At 46.9% G+C, this 21,247-nt stretch overlaps 1 protein-coding gene across 1 annotated transcript in view; it reads left to right on the forward strand.

Annotated features, from left to right (window-relative positions):
- LOC310871044 (uncharacterized protein) overlaps window positions 1–13,471 on the forward strand; it is a gene marked incomplete at both ends in the record, with an annotated part of 62,369 nt that extends 48,898 nt beyond the window's left edge. Inside the window, one exon of the mRNA XM_083782492.1 lies at window positions 12,851–13,471. Coding sequence (XP_083638618.1) covers window positions 12,851–13,471 — 621 coding nt within the window. The remainder of the gene's footprint in view (window positions 1–12,850) is intronic.
- Window positions 13,472–21,247: the final 7,776 nt, after the last annotated feature.

Consider the following 21,247-nt stretch of genomic DNA (forward strand, 5'->3'; position numbering starts at 1 on the left):
GTCAACCAGGTGACAATGACAAAGAGAGAGTCAACCAGGTGACAATGACAAAGAGACAGTCAACCAGGTGACAATGACAAAGAGACAGTCAACCAGGTGACAATGACAAAGAGACAGTCAACCAGGTGACAATGACAAAGAGACAGTCAACCAGGTGACAATGACAAAGAGACAGTCAACCAGGTGACAATGACAAAGAGACAGTCAACCAGGTGACAATGACAAAGAGACAGTCAACCAGGTGACAATGACAAAGAGACAGTCAACCAGGTGACAATGACAAAGAGACAGTCAACCAGGTGACAATGACAAAGAGACAGTCAACCAGGTGACAATGACAAAGAGACAGTCAACCAGGTGCTCGGTGGAGATATATTCTTGTATCACCAAAATCTATTAAATATGGCGATTTCGATACGCTACCGATTATATCGTGCATCTCCAGTTACAACTAATGCAAATGAGTGTCTGTGCTGTTTGGAGAGAAGACCCAATGAGTGTCTGTTCTGTTTGGAGAGAAGGCCCAATGAGTGTCTGTTCTGTTTGGAGAGAAGGCCCAATGAGTGTCTGTGCTGTTTAGAGAGAAGACCCAATGAGTGTCTGTTCTGTTTAGAGAGAAGGCCCAATGAGTGTCTGTGCTGTTTAGAGAGAAGGCCCAATGAGTGTCTGTGCTGTTTAGAGAGAAGACCCAATGAGTGTCTGTGCTGTTTGGAGAGAAGACCCAATGAGTGTCTGTGCTGTTTGGAGAGAAGGCCCAATGAGTGTCTGTGCTGTTTAGAGAGAAGGCCCAATGAGTGTCTGTGCTGTTTAGAGAGAAGGCCCAATGAGTGTCTGTGCTGTTTAGAGAGAAGACCCAATGAGTGTCTGTGCTGTTTAGAGAAGACCCAATGAGTGTCTGTGTTGTTTGGAGAGAAGGCCCAATGAGTGTCTGTGCTGTTTAGAGAGAAGGCCCAATGAGTGTCTGTGCTGTTTAGAGAGAAGGCCCAATGAGTGTCTGTGCTGTTTAGAGAGAAGGCCCAATGAGTGTCTGTGCTGTTTAGAGAGAAGGCCCAATGAGTGTCTGTGCTGTTTAGAGAGAAGGCCCAATGAGTGTCTGTTCTGTTTGGAGAGAAGACCCAATGAGTGTCTGTGCTGTTTGGAGAGAAGACCCAATGAGTGTCTGTTCTGTTTAGAGAGAAGGCCCAATGAGTGTCTGTGCTGTTTGGAGAGAAGGCCCAATGAGTGTCTGTTCTGTTTAGAGAAGGCCCAATGAGTGTCTGTGCTGTTTGGAGAGAAGGCCCAATGAGTGTCTGTTCTGTTTAGAGAGAAGACCCAATGAGTGTCTGTTCTGTTTAGAGAAGGCCCAATGAGTGTCTGTTCTGTTTAGAGAAGGCCCAATGAGTGTCTGTGCTGTTTAGAGAGAAGGCCCAATGAGTGTCTGTTCTGTTTAGAGAGAAGACCCAATGAGTGTCTGCTGTTTGGAGAGAAGGTCCAATGAGTGTCTGTGCTGTTTAGAGAGAAGACCCAATGAGTGTCTGTGCTGTTTAGAGAGAAGGCCCAATGAGTGTCTGTGCTGTTTAGAGAGAAGGCCCAATGAGTGTCTGCTGTTTAGAGAGAAGGCCCAATGAGTGTCTGTGCTGTTTAGAGAGAAGACCCAATGAGTGTCTGTGCTGTTTAGAGAGAAGGCCCAATGAGTGTCTGTGCTGTTTAGAGAGAAGGCCCAATGAGTGTCTGTTCTGTTTAGAGAGAAGGCCCAATGAGTGTCTGTGCTGTTTAGAGAGAAGACCCAATGAGTGTCTGTGCTGTTTAGAGAGAAGACCCAATGAGTGTCTGTGCTGTTTAGAGAGAAGGCCCAATGAGTGTCTGTTCTGTTTAGAGAGAAGGCCCAATGAGTGTCTGTGCTGTTTAGAGAGAAGACCCAATGAGTGTCTGTTCTGTTTAGAGAGAAGACCCAATGAGTGTCTGTTCTGTTTAGAGAGAAGACCCAATGAGTGTCTGTGCTGTTTAGAGAGAAGGCCCAATGAGTGTCTCTGCTGTTTAGAGAGAAGACCCAATGAGTGTCTGTGCTGTTTAGAGAGAAGACCCAATGAGTGTCTGTGTTGTTTGGAGAGAAGGCCCAATGAGTGTCTGTGCTGTTTAGAGAGAAGGCCCAATGAGTGTCTGTTCTGTTTAGAGAGAAGGCCCAATGAGTGTCTGTGCTGTTTAGAGAGAAGACCCAATGAGTGTCTGTGCTGTTTAGAGAGAAGACCCAATGAGTGTCTGTGCTGTTTAGAGAGAAGACCCAATGAGTGTCTGTTCTGTTTAGAGAGAAGGCCCAATGAGTGTCTGTGCTGTTTAGAGAGAAGACCCAATGAGTGTCTGTGCTGTTTGGAGAAGGCCCAATGAGTGTCTGTTCTGTTTAGAGAGAAGGCCCAATGAGTGTCTGTTCTGTTTAGAGAGAAGACCCAATGAGTGTCTGTTCTGTTTAGAGAAGGCCCAATGAGTGTCTGTTCTGTTTAGAGAAGGCCCAATGAGTGTCTGTGCTGTTTAGAGAGAAGACCCAATGAGTGTCTGTTCTGTTTAGAGAGAAGACCCAATGAGTGTCTGTTCTGTTTAGAGAGAAGGCCCAATGAGTGTCTGTTCTGTTTGGAGAGAAGACCCAATGAGTGTCTGTTCTGTTTAGAGAGAAGACCCAATGAGTGTCTGTTCTGTTTAGAGAGAAGGCCCAATGAGTGTCTGTTCTGTTTGGAGAGAAGACCCAATGAGTGTCTGTTCTGTTTAGAGAGAAGGCCCAATGAGTGTCTGTGCTGTTTAGAGAGAAGACCCAATGAGTGTCTGTGCTGTTTGGAGAGAAGACCCAATGAGTGTCTGTTCTGTTTAGAGAGAAGGCCCAATGAGTGTCTGTGCTGTTTGGAGAGAAGGCCCAATGAGTGTCTGTGCTGTTTAGAGAGAAGGCCCAATGAGTGTCTGTTCTGTTTGGAGAGAAGGTCCAATGAGTGTCTGTGCTGTTTAGAGAGAAGACCCAATGAGTGTCTGTTCTGTTTGGAGAGAAGGCCCAATGAGTGTCTGTTCTGTTTAGAGAGAAGGCCCAATGAGTGTCTGTTCTGTTTGGAGAGAAGACCCAATGAGTGTCTGTGCTGTTTGGAGAGAAGGCCCAATGAGTGTCTGTGCTGTTTGGAGAGAAGGCCCAATGAGTGTCTGTGCTGTTTAGAGAGAAGGCCCAATGAGTGTCTGTTCTGTTTGGAGAGAAGGTCCAATGAGTGTCTGTTCTGTTTAGAGAGAAGACCCAATGAGTGTCTGCTGTTTGGAGAGAAGGCCCAATGAGTGTCTGTGCTGTTTGGAGAGAAGGCCCAATGAGTGTCTGTTCTGTTTGGAGAGAAGGCCCAATGAGTGTCTGTGCTGTTTGGAGAGAAGGCCCAATGAGTGTCTGTGCTGTTTGGAGAGAAGACCCAATGAGTGTCTGTGCTGTTTAGAGAGAAGGCCCAATGAGTGTCTGTTCTGTTTGGAGAGAAGGCCCAATGAGTGTCTGTGCTGTTTGGAGAGAAGGCCCAATGAGTGTCTGTTCTGTTTAGAGAGAAGGCCCAATGAGTGTCTGTGCTGTTTGGAGAGAAGGCCCAATGAGTGTCTGTTCTGTTTAGAGAGAAGACCCAATGAGTGTCTGTGCTGTTTAGAGAGAAGGCCCAATGAGTGTCTGTTCTGTTTAGAGAGAAGACCCAATGAGTGTCTGTGCTGTTTGGAGAGAAGGCCCAATGAGTGTCTGTTCTGTTTAGAGAGAAGACCCAATGAGTGTCTGTGCTGTTTAGAGAGAAGGCCCAATGAGTGTCTGTGCTGTTTAGAGAGAAGGCCCAATGAGTGTCTGTGCTGTTTAGAGAGAAGACCCAATGAGTGTCTGTTCTGTTTAGAGAGAAGGCCCAATGAGTGTCTGTTCTGTTTAGAGAGAAGACCCAATGAGTGTCTGTTCTGTTTGGAGAGAAGGCCCAATGAGTGTCTGTTCTGTTTAGAGAGAAGACCCAATGAGTGTCTGTGCTGTTTAGAGAGAAGGCCCAATGAGTGTCTGTTCTGTTTAGAGAGAAGGCCCAATGAGTGTCTGTTCTGTTTAGAGAGAAGGCCCAATGAGTGTCTGTTCTGTTTAGAGAGAAGGCCCAATGAGTGTCTGTTCTGTTTAGAGAGAAGGCCCAATGAGTGTCTGTGCTGTTTAGAGAGAAGGCCCAATGAGTGTCTGTTCTGTTTAGAGAGAAGGCCCAATGAGTGTCTGTTCTGTTTAGAGAGAAGGCCCAATGAGTGTCTGTTCTGTTTGGAGAGAAGGCCCAATGAGTGTGCTGTTTAGAGAGAAGGCCCAATGAGTGTCTGTGCTGTTTAGAGAGAAGACCCAATGAGTGTCTGTTCTGTTTGGAGAGAAGGACCAATGAGTGTCTGTTCTGTTTGGAGAGAAGGCCCAATGAGTGTCTGAAGAGCTCCAAAATTGGAACGTTAAAGGTATATTCAGTGATTTCACTTAATTCAAATATCACTTATTTTTTTGTTTAGTTGAGATAATCCTCCCTACTAGGCTTGTCACGGTGTAAGAATGTCTACACCGTTTTCACCGTTTGCTTTAACACCGGTTATACCGGTAACACCGTTTCCAACCACTAGATGTCCTCAGTCCTCACCACACTCATCAAAACCTTAATCGACGTTAGTAATGTATATATATATCATGGCATTTCATTCATTAAAATACTTCCCCTTTGAAAAAATACAAAATAGGTTGGTTCATATTGTTTTATTAAGAAACCTGTATGAAGTTATGAACCATGAAACAAAGTGCACACATTTCTCACTGCAGTGCTTTTTTTTTTAACATGAACAGTCGGTAGTAGCTCTCCGTCAGTGCTTTTTTTTTTTTACATGAATAACAGTCGGGACTCGGAGTCGGTAGTACCTCTGCTCTCTGAGCAAACTGTTAATAAAGTGACACAAGTTACTTCAAGTGATCAAAAAAGCCTCTTTGATCCAAAACTGTAAACAGCGGTCGTTAACCCCGCTAACAATGACATGAATACACGATCGCAATCGCATCATTCACATTTCACATGCTGCAATAGCAGACTTGCATAACTAACACACACGCACAATGTCGCATATACACATCTTAAACAACCGGCCTGCATACTGTGCAATTTAAGTTAAGCTGCCAACTCTTAATGACCAAATCAAAGTGTCATTAAATGAGAAACTGAAATAAAAAACTGCCAGACTTAAACAAATAAAATACACAAATAAAACGTCACATAGGCCTAACATTGGCCTTAATTGGCTGCAGACAGTAACAGTAGGCCTAGTAGTAACAGATCTATATTTCCACTTATATTTTCGCTACATATTCTTTGCCAGGAAAACTAACTGGTTTACCTTTTGTGGGCTCAGCAGAGATCTAATGGGTGTACATATGTTGCCCGCTGTGCTGAAGAGCCTTTCTGATGCGCAGCTTGTTGCACAAATGCACAGGTATTTTCTGGCTACGTTTGCCAACAGGGGAAACGAGTGTTCATTTGTTTTCCACCAAAGGAGGGGGTTCTCCTCTAGATCCAGGAGTGATTCTTGGCAATATTTTGCCATCTCGGCATCCACCTTTTCCGGAATTGTCGCGGGTGTGGTCGTGGCAGTTGCCCTTCGCTTGAATAAACTCGCTAAAGTTTTCTTTTTTGGCACGGGGGGCTGCTGCTGTGGGCCAGGGACTTCACCTCCCTCCTCCTCCCTCTCTCCAGTCTCTCCACTCACGGCTGGGTCTGCTACCGCTGGGGGGGCTCTCTCGCGGCCGATGACGACGGCTTCTTCCTTTATCTCGATCTTGGTCTCTTCCACATTTGCATCATAGTCACCCTTGTAGCGTGGGTCCATGAATGTTGCCTTGCGCAGCAGGTCCAGACTTTTTTCGGGTAGAGTTGGAGCTTCGTATTTTTCCTGCAAAATCGTTACGATTCCGGCTTTGAACGAAGCTGTCAGTGTGGTGTCGTCATCACTAGGGCCTAGCGTCTCATCTCTGATCAGGTCGAGCACAGGTAGTAAGGCTGAGGCGGTGATGCAATTCTCGCTGGACAAAACATCTGTGAACTCGCTCACTGGCTTTAGCGCCTTGTTCATAGACTCCAATACTTCCTGGGTTTGCCAGTCAATCCTTACATCTGCTTTGCGATCTTCAGAAAGAACTCTGTTTATTGCCCGCCTCTGTTCCAGCATTCTGTCGATCATCTGTTGCTTGCTGCCCCACCGAGTTGGACAGTCCTATAAATACACAATGAAAAATAAAGTGTTACAATAAAATACATCTTATCCTATATTTATTTATATTATTACATATTATATTCATGTATTAGTATTCTTTAACATCCCCAGCAGTAGGAAATAATGTGTCCTTTCCTCAATACACTACAAACTAATATTAATTATATTAAACGTACCGTCACTAGCTCGTGCTCGTCGATTCCAAGCTCTCTCTGCGCCGCTTTTAGATCGCGTCTTCTTTTCCAGCTGTGGGAGAACAGTCCATTGATTCTGCGACAAACAGCCAGGGCATGATCGGTTCGGGTTTTCTCAGTCTTGCTGATTGTGTTGGTCACGGCGAGGTTCAGGTTGTGCCCGAAGCAGCTCATCCAGGGCACGTCTAACTTTCGAGCAGCGGCCTTTATGTTTGCCCCGCTGTCGGTCGTGAGACAGGACAAGTTATCGATGTTTAATCCCCATTCTTCCAGAGCAGTCAGCAAAGCATCTTTTAAGTTATCGGCAGTGTGGTCCTCAGGCAAAAAGCTGGTCTGTAGACATTTGGCTTCCAGGCTCCACTCTTTGTCGATGTAATGAAAAGTGAGAGACATGTAGGGTGCCATTTTGGGGCTGGACCACAAGTCGGTGGTGAGGGCATAGTAATCAACCGTTGTGATGACATTCTTCAATTCACTCCGAATACTTTCGTAGGCATTTGGGACGGCGGTTTCAGAAAAATAATTCCTTGTTGGAACCTGGTACTGGCAGTCGAATGTGGCCAACATGTCTCTGAACGCTCTCTTTTCAACTGTCCTGAATGACACCATGTCTTTGCATATGTACCTGGTCACGGCATCAGTGCATCTCTTCCACCGCACACTGTCCTGCTTGTATTTCGTTTTTATTGCTCCAGCAATCGACGGCTGTGTGTGTGAAGCAACTGCCATGATTTTACGCCGGGCAGCAAGACCCAATTTTGCAGCCGCAGTCTTGTGTTTCACTACCAGGTGAGCCTTTAGATTAGAGGTGTTGCCTCCAGAAGCGGCCACTTTAGCGAGGCACAGTTTGCAGACAACCTCGTCGGGATTTTCAGGTTCCCTATCAGCATTGGGTATGAAACCAAAATAACGCCAAACAAGTGATTTTGCCTTGGGCTTTGCCACCAAATCCGCCGCGCTCGTAGCCTCCGCCATGTTTGTTTGTTTGTAGTATTCTCCTGTAACCTGTTGTAACCTGTCCTAAACCAACTCAACTGCATGCGGCCTTCTTTCACCCTCCCCCAGTCCCCCCACTCTCGTCATAGGCTTCTGTGATAGGCTTACTCAGTGCCTGCTGCAATTTACCTCTATGAAGAGCAGGCGGAGGAGAGTTGAAGACACATTTGTACTAGGCTACTAAACATCGATAACAAGATAGTTAGTTTATCGTAATTTAGTAATTTACAGAATGTGCAACATAGAATGGATGCAAATAAAAAATACAAATTAACTTTACTTTTTTTTTTTTTTTTTTTTTTATATAAACGGTATAATCGGTGCGCAATTAAAGTACTCGGTGGTGTGCCCGCCCACCGGTAACACCGGTAACACCGGACACCGTGACATCCCTACTCCCTACTATAGAGTGTGCTGGCCATATAAGGAGTTCCTCCCTGTCCCCAGTTAACCCCTGGGGGTCAAAAAACCTTAGGTTTCGTTTTTGGCTCTCTATCCTGATTGGACGAAAGGCTGGGTCCCACAGCCAAAAACGAAACCTAAGGTTTTTTGAGTGAAATCACTGAATATACCTTTAATTATGAATTGAGTGTAGCAAAACCATACCAATTGTAGCGCCTAAACCCCATTATTAGGCGTTACTGGTTGCCAACAGCCAGGATTGATGTTATTATGACGTGTGCTCCAGAAAGTGATTTCCAAACATGTCCATTCAGTTGATGTATATTTATTAGCTGCCAAAGCCCTATACTTTTACATATAGTCAAGGCAGGATTTCAGAATATGTGCTTATTTAAAGTGCTGAAGGCAAATCGTGTTAATTTATGGCATACATGCTTTCTAGGGGTATTAAGGTCTGCTGAATCCAAATCTGCTGTATGCCAAGCTCAGAAATGGCTGCTAAGCCCTCAAAATGGACCATTTAAAGATGACGGCCACCACTATGCTGAAACATAATAAAATGCTTATATTTTTGTCTAAACAAGGTAGAAATATAGACTGAAGTCTAATTTTTATGTTTTCATATATGGGGAATCCAATTCAATATTCTGATTTGAAATCAAGTTTGATGAAAATGCTTAAAATTCATACATATTGGGAAAATTGTCATTTATTGGTGAATATTATTCCAACCAACTTTATGCAATTTATATATGTTCCTGATCATTATGTACATAATGTGTCATTGTATAAAGGTAACCAACTCCATAATACTTGTGCAGAAACTGCTTAAAAATAATATTGCATGCCTGTGGTATAAACTGATGGCCTAACTACAATATCAGCCACAAATGGCTTGCTGCTTCTCTATGAATAGTCAAGGCCCTAAGGGATCAGTCTAATCACCAAAGTTTCCCCAGATGCAGCCCAGGGCATGCTCTAATGATTTAGCTAGGGCACCCAAGTCGCCCAGATTGAGTTAAACTCAAAACAAATAACCTTGTTTAGAGATTTTGAAACAATAAAACAAGTAGGCTAAGTAGTAAGTAAGTAGTTTTGATACAGCTAACATATGAAACAGTACAAGTAAAATTTTAACATTGTTTAGATTTTAAACAATACGTTTAGATCAGACCAGCAATCATTGATATTTTGCCACACGCACACATGAACGCACGCACACGATTGATGACAACGTGTACACCTAATGTCTGGTACTTTCTTCTTCAAGTAACTGGAGAAGCGGGGGGGGATGACATGTAGGGTTAACTGCTGCTTTGTAACAAGAAAAATGTGCTCTCAAACTAACCTGGATTCGATTTATCTGCACTACAGCCTTGAAACCATCCTGAAAAGGACACAAGAATAGTTCAATATAGACAAATGCCATAAAGGCATTTGTCTATCAATTATAGTTCTTGCAATCCACTTATTTGAGACATGAGCATCACATCTCTGGATTGGCTTTGGCTCTCTTCCATGTGCTAACAGGCTGTGAATATAGGCTGTTTTGGAGGCAACACTGGTTCTGACAGGTTGCCCTCACCTTGGAGCCTGTGCAGATCAACTCTGATGTCCAGGGACTCCTTTATCTGCGTCTTCAGCTATCTCGATTCCCCATACATCTAGCGATTCTAGACAGTTGTGATTTTCACATCAGCATCTTTATTTAGCACATCCATGTGGTTTCAGTGGCTAGTCCCATCCCACTGCTATTGTGTCTGCATGGTTGTCATATTCATGATTTCAGTATATGGGACTCCATAACAGTAAGTAGTACAAGTAAGTAGGTCAGAGTGCCTTCTTATCAGAGTCGGAGGTGCCCAAGACCTAAGCCATGGCATAGTCATAGAGGGTACACGTGACATCATCATCATACACAGAAGTTATGCGGGAACGCCTACTGAGTGGAAAAAAACACTTTCTGGCCTTGGCAGCCCATACCTCCAAACAGAAATCTGATTGCATTAAACGACGTTAAACTCACTTTGCCACTCACTTTATGCATGCACAATTTGCACATACTATTGTGGTTGAAAGGTGAGTGCAGTCTATACTGAGCAACCAGGCCATATGTGAGGCCATTGCACCAATAATGAGGGTCCAGACGACAACATACAGTATAAGAACCTTCCAATGTTTCTAAGGATAAAGAAAAAACAAGTTTGCCAATATAGTGTCAAAAGTTAAGGTACAACAAGGTATTTTCATATTGCCTCCATCTTGGACATATGCAAATTAGGTGTCCAGACACACCCAAGTATTCCAAAATGTTTCTTATTGTCAAACATCCTGAAATGGACACCAAGTTTGCATTTGTAGCTCATCTGGTTCAGAAGATATAGCCAAAACCGTTTTCAGGTGGCAGCCATATTGGATTTAGCCACTATGGCGACTGTGAAGGTCACCAGCTCAGGCCCCCTAGCTAAATCATTAGAACATGCCTTGGACTACATCTGGGCCAAATATGGTGCTTTTAGACTGATTAGCACGAAATATCCCTAAGGGCCTGGACTAAAGAGGCCAATTGTCACTATAAATTATATAAAAGTGGTTTCTTCACAATTGATCTTAAATCAGAATATTTCATTGTATTCCCCATATATGAAAACATAAAAGAGGACATTTCAGTCTATTTTCTACCTTGTTTAGTCAAAGAAAATGTGTTTTATTATGTTTCAGCATAGTGGTGGCCGCCATCTTTAAATGCTCCATTTTGAGGGCTTAGCAGCCATTTCTGAGCTTGGCATACAGCAGATTTGGATTCAGCAGACCTTAATACCCCTAGAAAGCATGTATGCCATAAATTAACACGATTTGCCTTCAGGGTTCATATATTTGGGAAAGCGGTCCAGACTAATATAAATAAACATATAAGTCAAAAGAATATACCGGTAGACAATGAGCCCTGATCCAAACACAGTCTAAAAACGGTTTGCCTCTGCATGTCAGCAACACCTGCACCTGATTAGGGCCAGGGTTAAATACCCCTCCCTGTAACCACGGTAACCAAGGCCTTCAATGACAGCATAGAATAGATGCATGGCTCAAATGGCTCTTACACCTATATTAGATTGTTATCACCATGATACTTCTCCAATTGATTACTTACACGAAGACAATTATTTTATTGTATTACAAATTTTACATTTTTAAATGAGGCATTATGTAGGAAAATATGCAAAATAATAGAAAAATATGATAAAGCTACTACTGTGGAAGGGTTATCGTGTATTAATTTGCTCGTATTGATCCTATAAACAATTTAATATAAGTCTAGTTTTTCCCACCAATTTTGGAGATCTGGCTCATGGACTAAGGGCCGATTCATACTCCTATTTTAGAGCCGAATAAAAGTCGGTTCGGCGCTGTAGAGCCTACAATTTGACGTCATTTGAGGTTCGGGGGGGGCGGGTACCGTCCTAAAGTCGGCTCTTCGGTGCTACTGAAAATTTCTGACGAGCCGAAATCATTTCGGCACTACAGCGCCGAAACAGCGCTAAAATAGGAGTATGAATCGGCCCTAAGAACCAAATAGAACTGAACCGGTTCCCGTTGGGAACCAACCGGTGGAAAAGGGGGTCTGTGTGAATAAAATCCATCCATCCATCCATCCATCTTCAACCGCTTATCCGTAGTCAGGTCGCGGGGGCAACAGCTCCACCAGAGAGCTCCAGACTTCCCTCTCCAGAGCAACATTAGTGAATTCCTCCTGGGGGATCCCGAGACGTTCCAAGGCCAGTGAGTCGATGTAATCCCTCCATCTGCACCTTGGTCTGCCCCGGGGTCTCCTCCCAGTGGGACGTGGTCCTTGGTCTGCCCCGGGGTCTCCTCCCAGTGGGACGTGGTCCTTGGTCTGCCCCGGGGGTCTCCTCCCAGTGGGACGTGGTCCTTGGTCTGCCCCGGGGGTCTCCTCCCAGTGGGACGTGGTCCTTGGTCTGCCCCGGGGTCTCCTCCCAGTGGACGTGGTCCTTGGTCTGCCCCGGGGTCTCCTCCCAGTGGGACGTGGTCCTTGGTCTGCCCCAGGGTCTCCTCCCAGTGGGACGTGGTCCTTGGTCTGCCCCGGGGTCTCCTCCCAGTGGGACGTGGTCCTTGGTCTGCCCCGGGGTCTCCTCCCAGTGGACGTGGTCCTTGGTCTGCCCCGGGGTCTCCTCCCAGTGGGACGTGGTCCTTGGTCTGCCCCAGGGTCTCCTCCCAGTGGGACGTGGTCCTTGGTCTGCCCCGGGGTCTCCTCCCAGTGGGACGTGGTCCTTGGTCTGCCCCGGGGTCTCCTCCCAGTGGGACGTGGTCCTTGGTCTGCCCCGGGGTCTCCTCCCAGTGGGACGTGATCCTTGGTCTGCCCCGGGGTCTCCTCCCAGTGGGACGTGGTCCTTGGTCTGCCCCGGGGTCTCCTCCCAGTGGACGTGGTCCTTGGTCTGCCCCGGGGTCTCCTCCCAGTGGGACGTGGTCCTTGGTCTGCCCCGGGGTCTCCTCCCAGTGGGACGTGGTCCTTGGTCTGCCCCGGGGTCTCCTCCCAGTGGGACGTGGTCCTTGGTCTGCCCCGGGGGTCTCCTCCCAGTGGGAAGTGGTCCTTGGTCTGGCCCCGGGGTCTCCTCCCAGTGGGACGTGGTCCTTGGTCTGCCCCGGGGTCTCCTCCCAGTGGGACGTGGTCCTTGGTCTGCCCCGGGGTCTCCTCCCAGTGGGACGTGATCCTTGGTTTGCCCCGGGGTCTCCTCCCAGTGGGATGTGGTCCTTGGTCTGCCCCGAGGGTCTCCTCCCAGTGGGACGTGGTCCTTGGTCTGCCCTGGGGGGTCTCCTCCCAGTGGGACGTGCATCGAGGACCTCCCTATTGGGAGACGCTCGAGAGGCATCCTAACCAGATGCTCCGAACCACCTAAGCTGGCTCCTTTCCAGGCGAGGGAGCAGCGGCTCTACTCCGAGTCTCTCCCGCGTCTCTCACTGGACTTCTCTTGTGAATAACATGATTCCTATATTTCCACCTCTCGTTTTTACAGGCACTGCAGCTACTGTACGGATACCAGGGAGTGCAGGCGCAGCTGCTGCAGAGGTTACAGGGCGGGCTGCAGGGAATCCGGGGCTTCCAGAGGCTCCGGCGTCTGCTGCAGCAGCAGGCGCACGCGGCGGTCCAGGGAATACAGCCGCTGCTGCAGGAGCTACAGGGAGGGCTGCAGGGACTGCAGGAAATAGTGCAGCTGCTCCTGGGTCTGCAGGGCTTGCAGGACCTGCTGCGCGACCTGGCGGAGCTGCAGGGGACGCCGCGGGAGACCACGTGCGAACGGATCCAGGGGCTGCAGGGACTGCCGCGGGTGCTGGAGGGCCTGGAGGCGCTGCTGGAGCGCGTGCAGGGAGTGATGGGCCTGCAGGGACAGGAGGCCATACCCGCCATACGGGCGCAGCTGCAGATACTGCGGAGCCCGCTGCAGGGCATGGACGCGGCGCTGGGCTCCGTGGGAGGGGTGCAGGGGCTGATGCGGCAGTTCGGCACGCAGCTGCGCCACTGCCAGGGACTGCTGCTGCAGGACCTGGAGGGCCTCGGGGCGCTGCTGCTGCAGCAGGTGGAGAGGCTGCAGGGAGCCCAGCATAACCTGCTGGGGGTGCTGCAGGCCATGGATTAGTCAATGCCCAGCATAACCTGCTGGGGGCGCTACAGGGCATGGACCCGTGAACCAAGGACTGTCTAAAGAGGACGGGACGCGGAGACTGTAAGGGCGCCGCCATGTTGCTCACATGGTGCTCCATGGAAGGAAAGGAACATGCACAATGGGCTATATGCAGCCAACACTTCCTCGTTCAGCTTCCTTGGTCTCAACTGCGCATGTTTCTTTCCTTCCATGGAGCACCATGTGAGCAACATGGCGGCGCCCTTACGGTCTTCGCTTCTTGTCCTCTTTAGACAGTCCTTGCCGTGAACCCATTCTGGACTGGAAGGGAACCCCCTTTGGTGTTTTTAAGCATTATGGGCTCCATTTTCATCCCCGCTTCACCGCTAAACCCCATATGCCTAAACTTTGCCTTTTCTTTTTTTTTACTATAGAACAGCATGGTTTCAGATGAGGGTCTTGTATTGTATGGGTAATATTGGCCCTATTTCAGCTATACAGTTTGTACATATTTTTATTTTGACCACTTCTTCTTTGAAAGTGACCTGATGCTACCAAACGTCTACAGAGAATAAGTTGACACACGTACAGTATGAATGTGAATAATGTGACCATATCCCTGGTCCTCAACGTGGGGTCCAGGGATCCCGGGTACGGTCCACCCTAAACCGCCTCGCCGAGTGCTCGGTGCCACAGTTCTTGTAATCTTTATTTTGTTTTACTGAGAATAAGGTTAGAAATAAGTTTAGGGTTTAGGGCATAGTTTTACTATAGGGTTAAGTTTAGGTATAGGTTTACCGGGGTTGAGTTTAGGTATAGGTTTAGGCATAGTTTTACTGAGGGTAAGGTTATAGGAATAAGGTTAGAATTAACCGTTTAAAAGCATCATTTACTCAGGGTACTTTAGGAATACCAGGCTGAGCAGTTCCTGTCGGGCTGTACACCCAGGGTGGGGGGGGGGGCGGGGGGGGGGGGGGAGTTGGTAAAGGGGCGACTCGTCTGGTATTCTCTGTAACTGTTGAGAGTTTTGGGTGTTCCTGAAATCAAAACGCTTTTGAATCAATCAAATGCACACATGGGGCTCCATTTTCATCACCGCTAAACCTCTTATCCCTAAACTTCTATGCCATTTTATTTTTTTTACTATTTTACAAAACATTTTCGAATAGTTAAAATGGCCAGTCTACAATAAGCTCACAACGTGTCAATGTAGATGAACTGTTAAAAAATGTTTTTCAAAATAGTAAAAAAAAAAAAAAGTTTAGGGATAAGGGGTTTTAGCGGTGACGGAAATGGAGCCCATTGTCTCAATGCAGCCACTGAATTATTCCAGTGCATACTCCCCATTGCTGCCAGATTATTATTTTTTTAAACCACGCCTTACCTTACCTGTACTATTGCCAACTTTGTTTCTTATTTTTATTTTATTTAATATCATCATCATTGTCTTGTTGTGATATTGTAGTTTGCTGTTAGCACACTCTGCAGTGTGCATACAGTATGTTTGAGTGTGAAACAAATACATCCTCTTGAATTATTGAATGATCATTCTTACTAAGTTATGGGTTGTAAAGTCAGATACACTCACCCGTCTCCAGAGCTTGTAAAATGGTAAATGGTGCATTTATATACAAGCGCTTTTATCTAAAGCATGTAGAATTGTGCATTACATTCACAGATTCACATACACCGAGATGGCATCAGGAAACCATGCAATTAACCCATTCTGAACGGGAACACCTTTTGGTGATGTAAGCATTATGTTATACTTTAACCCATTCTGACCTGAGATCAGATTCATACGAGGTTTCCACTGGACACACACTGGTCTGATTAACCCATTCTGACCTGAGATCAGATTCTAAAAATGTCAGTCGTTCTTCGATTTAAAAAAAAATAGCAGACCTACAAGCTCGTATCGCGCCACTCGGTGGCGCGATATGAGCTTGTAGATCTGCTATTTTTCAATAGCTAAAGCATAACATGATGCCAACACCAAAATGGGTGCCCGGTCAGAATGGGTTAAATGTTGAAAAATAGTAGATCTACGAGTGGCACGCTACGAGCGTGTAGATCTGCAATTTTTTTTAAATCGTGAAAATGTGGCGCAAATCTTTGAATATATATTCTTTCACAGCGAACGTTTTTAACTCAAGTCTTCTGGGGGGGTTCCTGGAACAACATATTTTCAGATGGGGGTCGGCGGCCAATTACATATATTTGTGGGGGTCCTTGACATGAAAATGTTTGAGAACGACTGACATAGAAACATGGGTTTTTTCAGAAAACTGTCAGGGTTTAGAAGACATTTGTAGAATCGAGGTCTAAACCTGCTCATCTGGAGCAAATTCATTGAGTCTTGCTCAAGGACACTTCGACACAGACTTCTGGGAGAGCCCACAGGGATCGAACTGGGAATCTCACGGTTCCCATCCGGCCGTTCTACCGGCCACTCAAATCCCTGATCCACTGCCGCCCCGGCACAGTCAGACCGATAGATATAGACCGAGAACACACTATTGTATCTACAGAATAAATCCCGCTAACCGTTTCAGTTCGTAGGACGCATGAGGCCGTCATAAGGATCCCAAAATATTAGTGCCTACGACGTCTGTGGACGTCCTAGCGGCGTCCTAGCAACGTCCCAGCGACGCGGGGCGAGATGAGAATATTCAGAATTTTTCCTATTTTTTTTTTGGGCATTTCGCTTTTCGCTTGCCGTATGCTAACGCTCAGTGCAATTATTAGCTTGTCATTGACTCCCATGTTAGCGCGGCGGAAAGAATGACTCATATCTCCTAACCCGGGGCGCTCTCCGTGGTGATGAATGGATCGATATGCTGGCGCTTCATTTCTGCTCCTCATCCGTCTCCCGCAAAATAGGAACGTTTTTTGGAGCGTAAAAAAATAAATTAAGATGATCGGGGATGTGAGGTCACTTAGTAAAGTCAACTTTTTTAGGAAAGTGTTTCCGGTTCATGGCTTTCAGAGTAAAAGCGATCAGACAACTCTGGCACCCCGGAGCTTCTATTTTGATGCACTTCCGGCACTAAATGTGTTTAATCTCGTGATCTGTATTTGTCTAAATATGGAGCTGACTGGCATCATAGTGACGTCGTAGACTGACCTCCAAGATCCCTGACAAAGGCACGTGTCATCACGCTATAATGAACCATCCGATAACGATACATCAGAGCCTTAGACATAGACGGTTAAGCAAACTGCGTTCACGTCATGGGGCTTCATTCAGTCCAATGGTGGCTCCTACATAGACTTCTGTTGAGAGTCCTGGACCGGAAGGAAGTAGGCAGAAATGCATTGGACTCGGGCGGCAACAGCCCAGCTTTAACCGTTTCAGTTCATACGACGCCTGAGGCCGTCATAAGGATCCCGAAATATTAGTGCCTACGACGTCTGTGGACGTCCTAGCGACGTCCCAGCGACCGGGGCGAGATAAGAATATTCAGAATTTTTCCTATTTTCTTTTTTGCATTTCGCTTTTCGCTTTCCGTATGCTAACGCTCAGTGCAACTATTAGCTTGTCATTGACTCCCATGTTAGCGCGGCGGAAAGAATGACTCGTATCTCCTAATCCAGGGCGCTCTCCGTGGTGATGAATGGATCGATATGCTGGCGCTTCATTTCTGCTCATCCGTCTCTCCCGCAAAATATGAACGTTTTTTGGAGCGTAAAAAAAATAATTAAGATGATCAGGGATGTGAGGTCTCTTTGTAAAGTCATCTTTTTTAGGAAAGTGTTTCCGGTTCATGGCTTTCAGAGTAAAAGCGATCAGACAACTCTGGCACCCCGGAGCTTCTATTTTGATGCACTTCCGGCACTAAATGTTAACGATCTTAAATCCCTTTATCTTAGATCGTTTTGTAGTAATCGTACAACATAAACATTAAAGAGACTTTAGTTGTTACTGTACAATACTTTAAAACAGTTGTCGTGTTGCACACACGCTTAAAATAGCTCTTGTTTGCGCCGCCCTCGTTGAGATCAACGTACTTCTAACTCCAGCTTGTCTCAATGTCGTAACTCTCCTATGAGTTAGAGATACATACATTATAAGGATGAGCAAATAGAAGTGAAGAAAGTCAACATCCTAAAACGGGACTAAAGGGCTTTCAGGCCCTACTAAAGGGACCTCTAACCTAATCCTACACGGCAATAAATATACAGTAAATATGAAAAGTCACACCTGTATGAAGTGAGGGCTGATCCTATCATCGTACGTACGTACATCATCATCATACATCATTCCGGCCAATCATAATTTGTGCCTTCACCTTCCTCTTCAATGTTTGTGTTATGCAACGAGCGCTCAAAAGTGTCTGTTCATTGAGGGTCAATGGGAGTTAAAACCCATTCTGACCTGAGATCAGATTCATACGAGGTTTCCGCCGGACACACACTGGTCTGATGAACCCATTCTGACCTGAGATCAGATTCTAAAAATGTCAGTCGCTCTTCGATTTTTCAAAAATAGCAGATCTACAAGCTCATATCGCGCCACTCGGTGGCGCGATATGAGCTTGTAGATCTGCTATTTTTCAATAGATAAAGCATAACATGATGCTGACACCAAAATGGGTGCCCGGTCAGAATGGGTTAATGTATGTGTAGAACAAAGTTTGTGTTCGCACCATAGACTGTAAAATAAAAAATAGGTTAGCACATACACCAAAGGCTGGACATAGGAGCTAGGCTAGGGGCTATCGCCCCTCAAATACCAACAGCAGATTTTATTTTTATTTATTTTTTGACGGGGACAACGCTCATTAATCAACATGTCAGTTTTCACATCAATGTAAATGGGCCAGAGTTAGCCAAAGCTAAATGTGTAGTCCCTGGGCAGGCTCTTAAAAAGTAAATGATGCGCCTGCACACAACACCATGCGTTGATGCCATGAGTGCATATGTGCAGGCACCCAACACCACGTCCATACAAAAACACAGTACAACAGATAAAAGAAAGACAAAGTGTAGGGCGCCTGCACACAACACCATGCGTTGATGCCATGTGTGCATAATGTGCAGGCACCCAACACCACGTCCATACAGAATACAATACAATACAGATCAACATGGTACAGGGGACAGAACAACTGCAAAGTGAAATGATAAATGACACCGAATACTAATTAGTGTTGTTAGTTACTCATGATTACAGATTTGAATTGTTTTTAGCCACCTTTTCAGGTTGAATTTGAAGGTCAGATAGTTGGAAGTCTCTCTTACTTCTGTGGGGAGACCGTTCCAGTGATGGGAGGCTCTAACAGAGACTGTTCCAGTGATGGGAGGCTCTAACAGAGAAGACTGTTTCACCAAACACACTACGTCTGATTGGCACTTCACAGTCCCCTCTGGTAGTCGCCCTTGTTGCTCTGTCACCACTGTCCCTTCGATCTATGAACTGGTTCAGTGGTAGAGGTGCAAGTCCATTTAAGATCTTAAAAATGAGACAAGCAACCCATTTTGACCTGGGAACGATTCTGCAAATTTCTTCTAAATTCTGACTGTTTTCTTGAAAAAGCTGTTTTTTCTATGTCAGTCGTTCTCAAACACTTTCATGTCACTTTTCACGATTCTTCAAAAATAGCAGACCTACAAGCTGGCTTCTGTTCTGGGCAAACGACCAAACCTGGGCATCCCTTCCATGCACTGCCGTTGAAGGGCCACTGGGGGGCAGCGCTACACTTGAAGGGCCACTGGGGGGCAGCGCTACACATGCATGGCAACCATTTGTGTTAAGCGTAAGACGTCAGACACGAGTCTGGACCGCCTAGATATATAAAGAGTGAATATGCTTTAGAGATCAACTTTGTCAGACACTGCTGTGAGACTGAGAAGACAGACAGACAGGACACAGACAGGCAGACAGACAGACAGGCAGGACAGACAGACAGGACACAGACAGGCAGACAGACAGACAGACAGGCAGGACACAGACAGACAGGCAGGACACACAGGACACAGACAGACAGGACACACACACAGACAGGCAGACAGACAGGCAGGACACAGACAGGCAGTCAGACGACCGGCAGACAGACAGGCAGGTAGACAGACGACAGGCAGGTAGACAGACCGACAGACAGACAGGCAGACAAATAGATAGACCAGGCAGGTAGACAGACAGACAGACAGACGACAGGCAGGTAGACAGACAGGCAGACGACCGGCAGGCAGGCAGACGGACGATGATATCCCAGTTTTCCAAGACCCAGGTGTTTTCCTGTCCAGAGTGTACGTATGCCTTCACGTCTCCGGTCTTCCTCCAGAAGCACACCATGAGGAGCCACAGCGCCCTCTACTGCCAGATGCAGAGGAGCGGGCAGATCCCCTCGGCGGCAGCCTGTCGGCAGATCACCGGATCTGCGACCGGACAGAAACCGGACCGGACAGACACGGACGGAACGACGGCGGCCTGCAGCTGTCACCAGCGTGCCGAGACTTTAACTCGGCCAGCAGGAGGAGGACGACCGCTGGCCTTCGCCGGGAAGAAAACCCACGTCTGTAAGCAGTGTGCCAAGGGCTTCACTCGGCTGAGCAACCTGAACAAGCACCGCCGTCTCCACACGGGGGAAACCCCTTTCCGGTGCGAGCGGTGCCTCAAGGGCTTCACCGAGTCGCGCAGTCTCAAGAGACACCAGAGCATGCACACCGGAGAGAAGCCCTACCACTGCAGACAGTGCGGCAAGAGCTTCAGCTCGTCGGACACCCTGAGAAGACACCAGCGTCTCCACACGGGGGAAAAACCCTTCCGCTGTCAACAGTGCGACAAGCGTTTCACCGAGCTGAGTCACCTGAAGACTCACCAGCGCGTCCACACGGGAGAGAAGCCTTACCCGTGCACACAGTGCGACAAGCGCTTCAGCGTGTCGAGTCACCTCAAGAATCACCTGCGCACGCACACCGGAGAGAAACCGTACCAATGCAAGCAGTGCGACAGGAGTTTCAGTGAGTTGGGTAGTCTGAAGAGGCACCGACGCGTCCACACGGGAGAGAAACCATACCACTGTAGACGGTGTGACAAGAGCTTCAGTTGGCTCGATGCTCTGAAGAAACACCAATGTCGCCGCGCCGGAGAAAGGCCTTTCCACTGCAAACGATGTGACAAGAGTGTCACCGATTCGGGTCGCCTAAAGACTCGCCGCCAGCGGATCCACGCGGGAGAAAGACCTTTCCGTTGCAAGCGGTGTGACGAGAGTTTCGGTTGCCTGCACGCTCTGCAGAGACACCGGAGTCTCCACACCGGAGAGGTGGTTACATCAGTGGTTCCCAAACTCTCTAGCCTGTGACCCAAAAGAGTGAATCTTTATTTGTTTTCTTTTCTTTTCAAAATCTTTTTATGCTGGTTTTATAAAGGTATGGGTGTCAAGGGGGCGTAACGCATGTGGAGGTACACGCTATCCCCCCTACCTCCTCCCTCCCCTGAACAGGCGGCGCCTTGACTGCAATTTCATTTTATTTTATTTTACTTTTTGTTGAGTGGTGCAACCACTCCTATAGACAGCTATGTGTGTCCCTGGGGTCTATCCCTGGGTCTGTCTGTCCAAGCATGAAAATAGTGTTATAGCGTTTGTTCACCACCAAGTGTCACTGTTGCACAGCCTAAGACACAGACACACACGGGTACAGTACAGTACAGCACCACTCACTTCAGACGGGTCTGAATTTTTTTTGCGCTGATGATGCAGAGGAGAGGTAGGGGGAGTGCGATCCCCCCCTACTTCTGACTTACTTTCATGGATACGATTAAGCAATGTAAACCCTGAATCGTAA

Source organism: Protomyctophum parallelum (genome assembly GCF_964188405.1).
Source record: "Protomyctophum parallelum genome assembly, chromosome: 1".
NCBI classification, from domain to species: domain Eukaryota; kingdom Metazoa; phylum Chordata; class Actinopteri; order Myctophiformes; family Myctophidae; genus Protomyctophum; species Protomyctophum parallelum.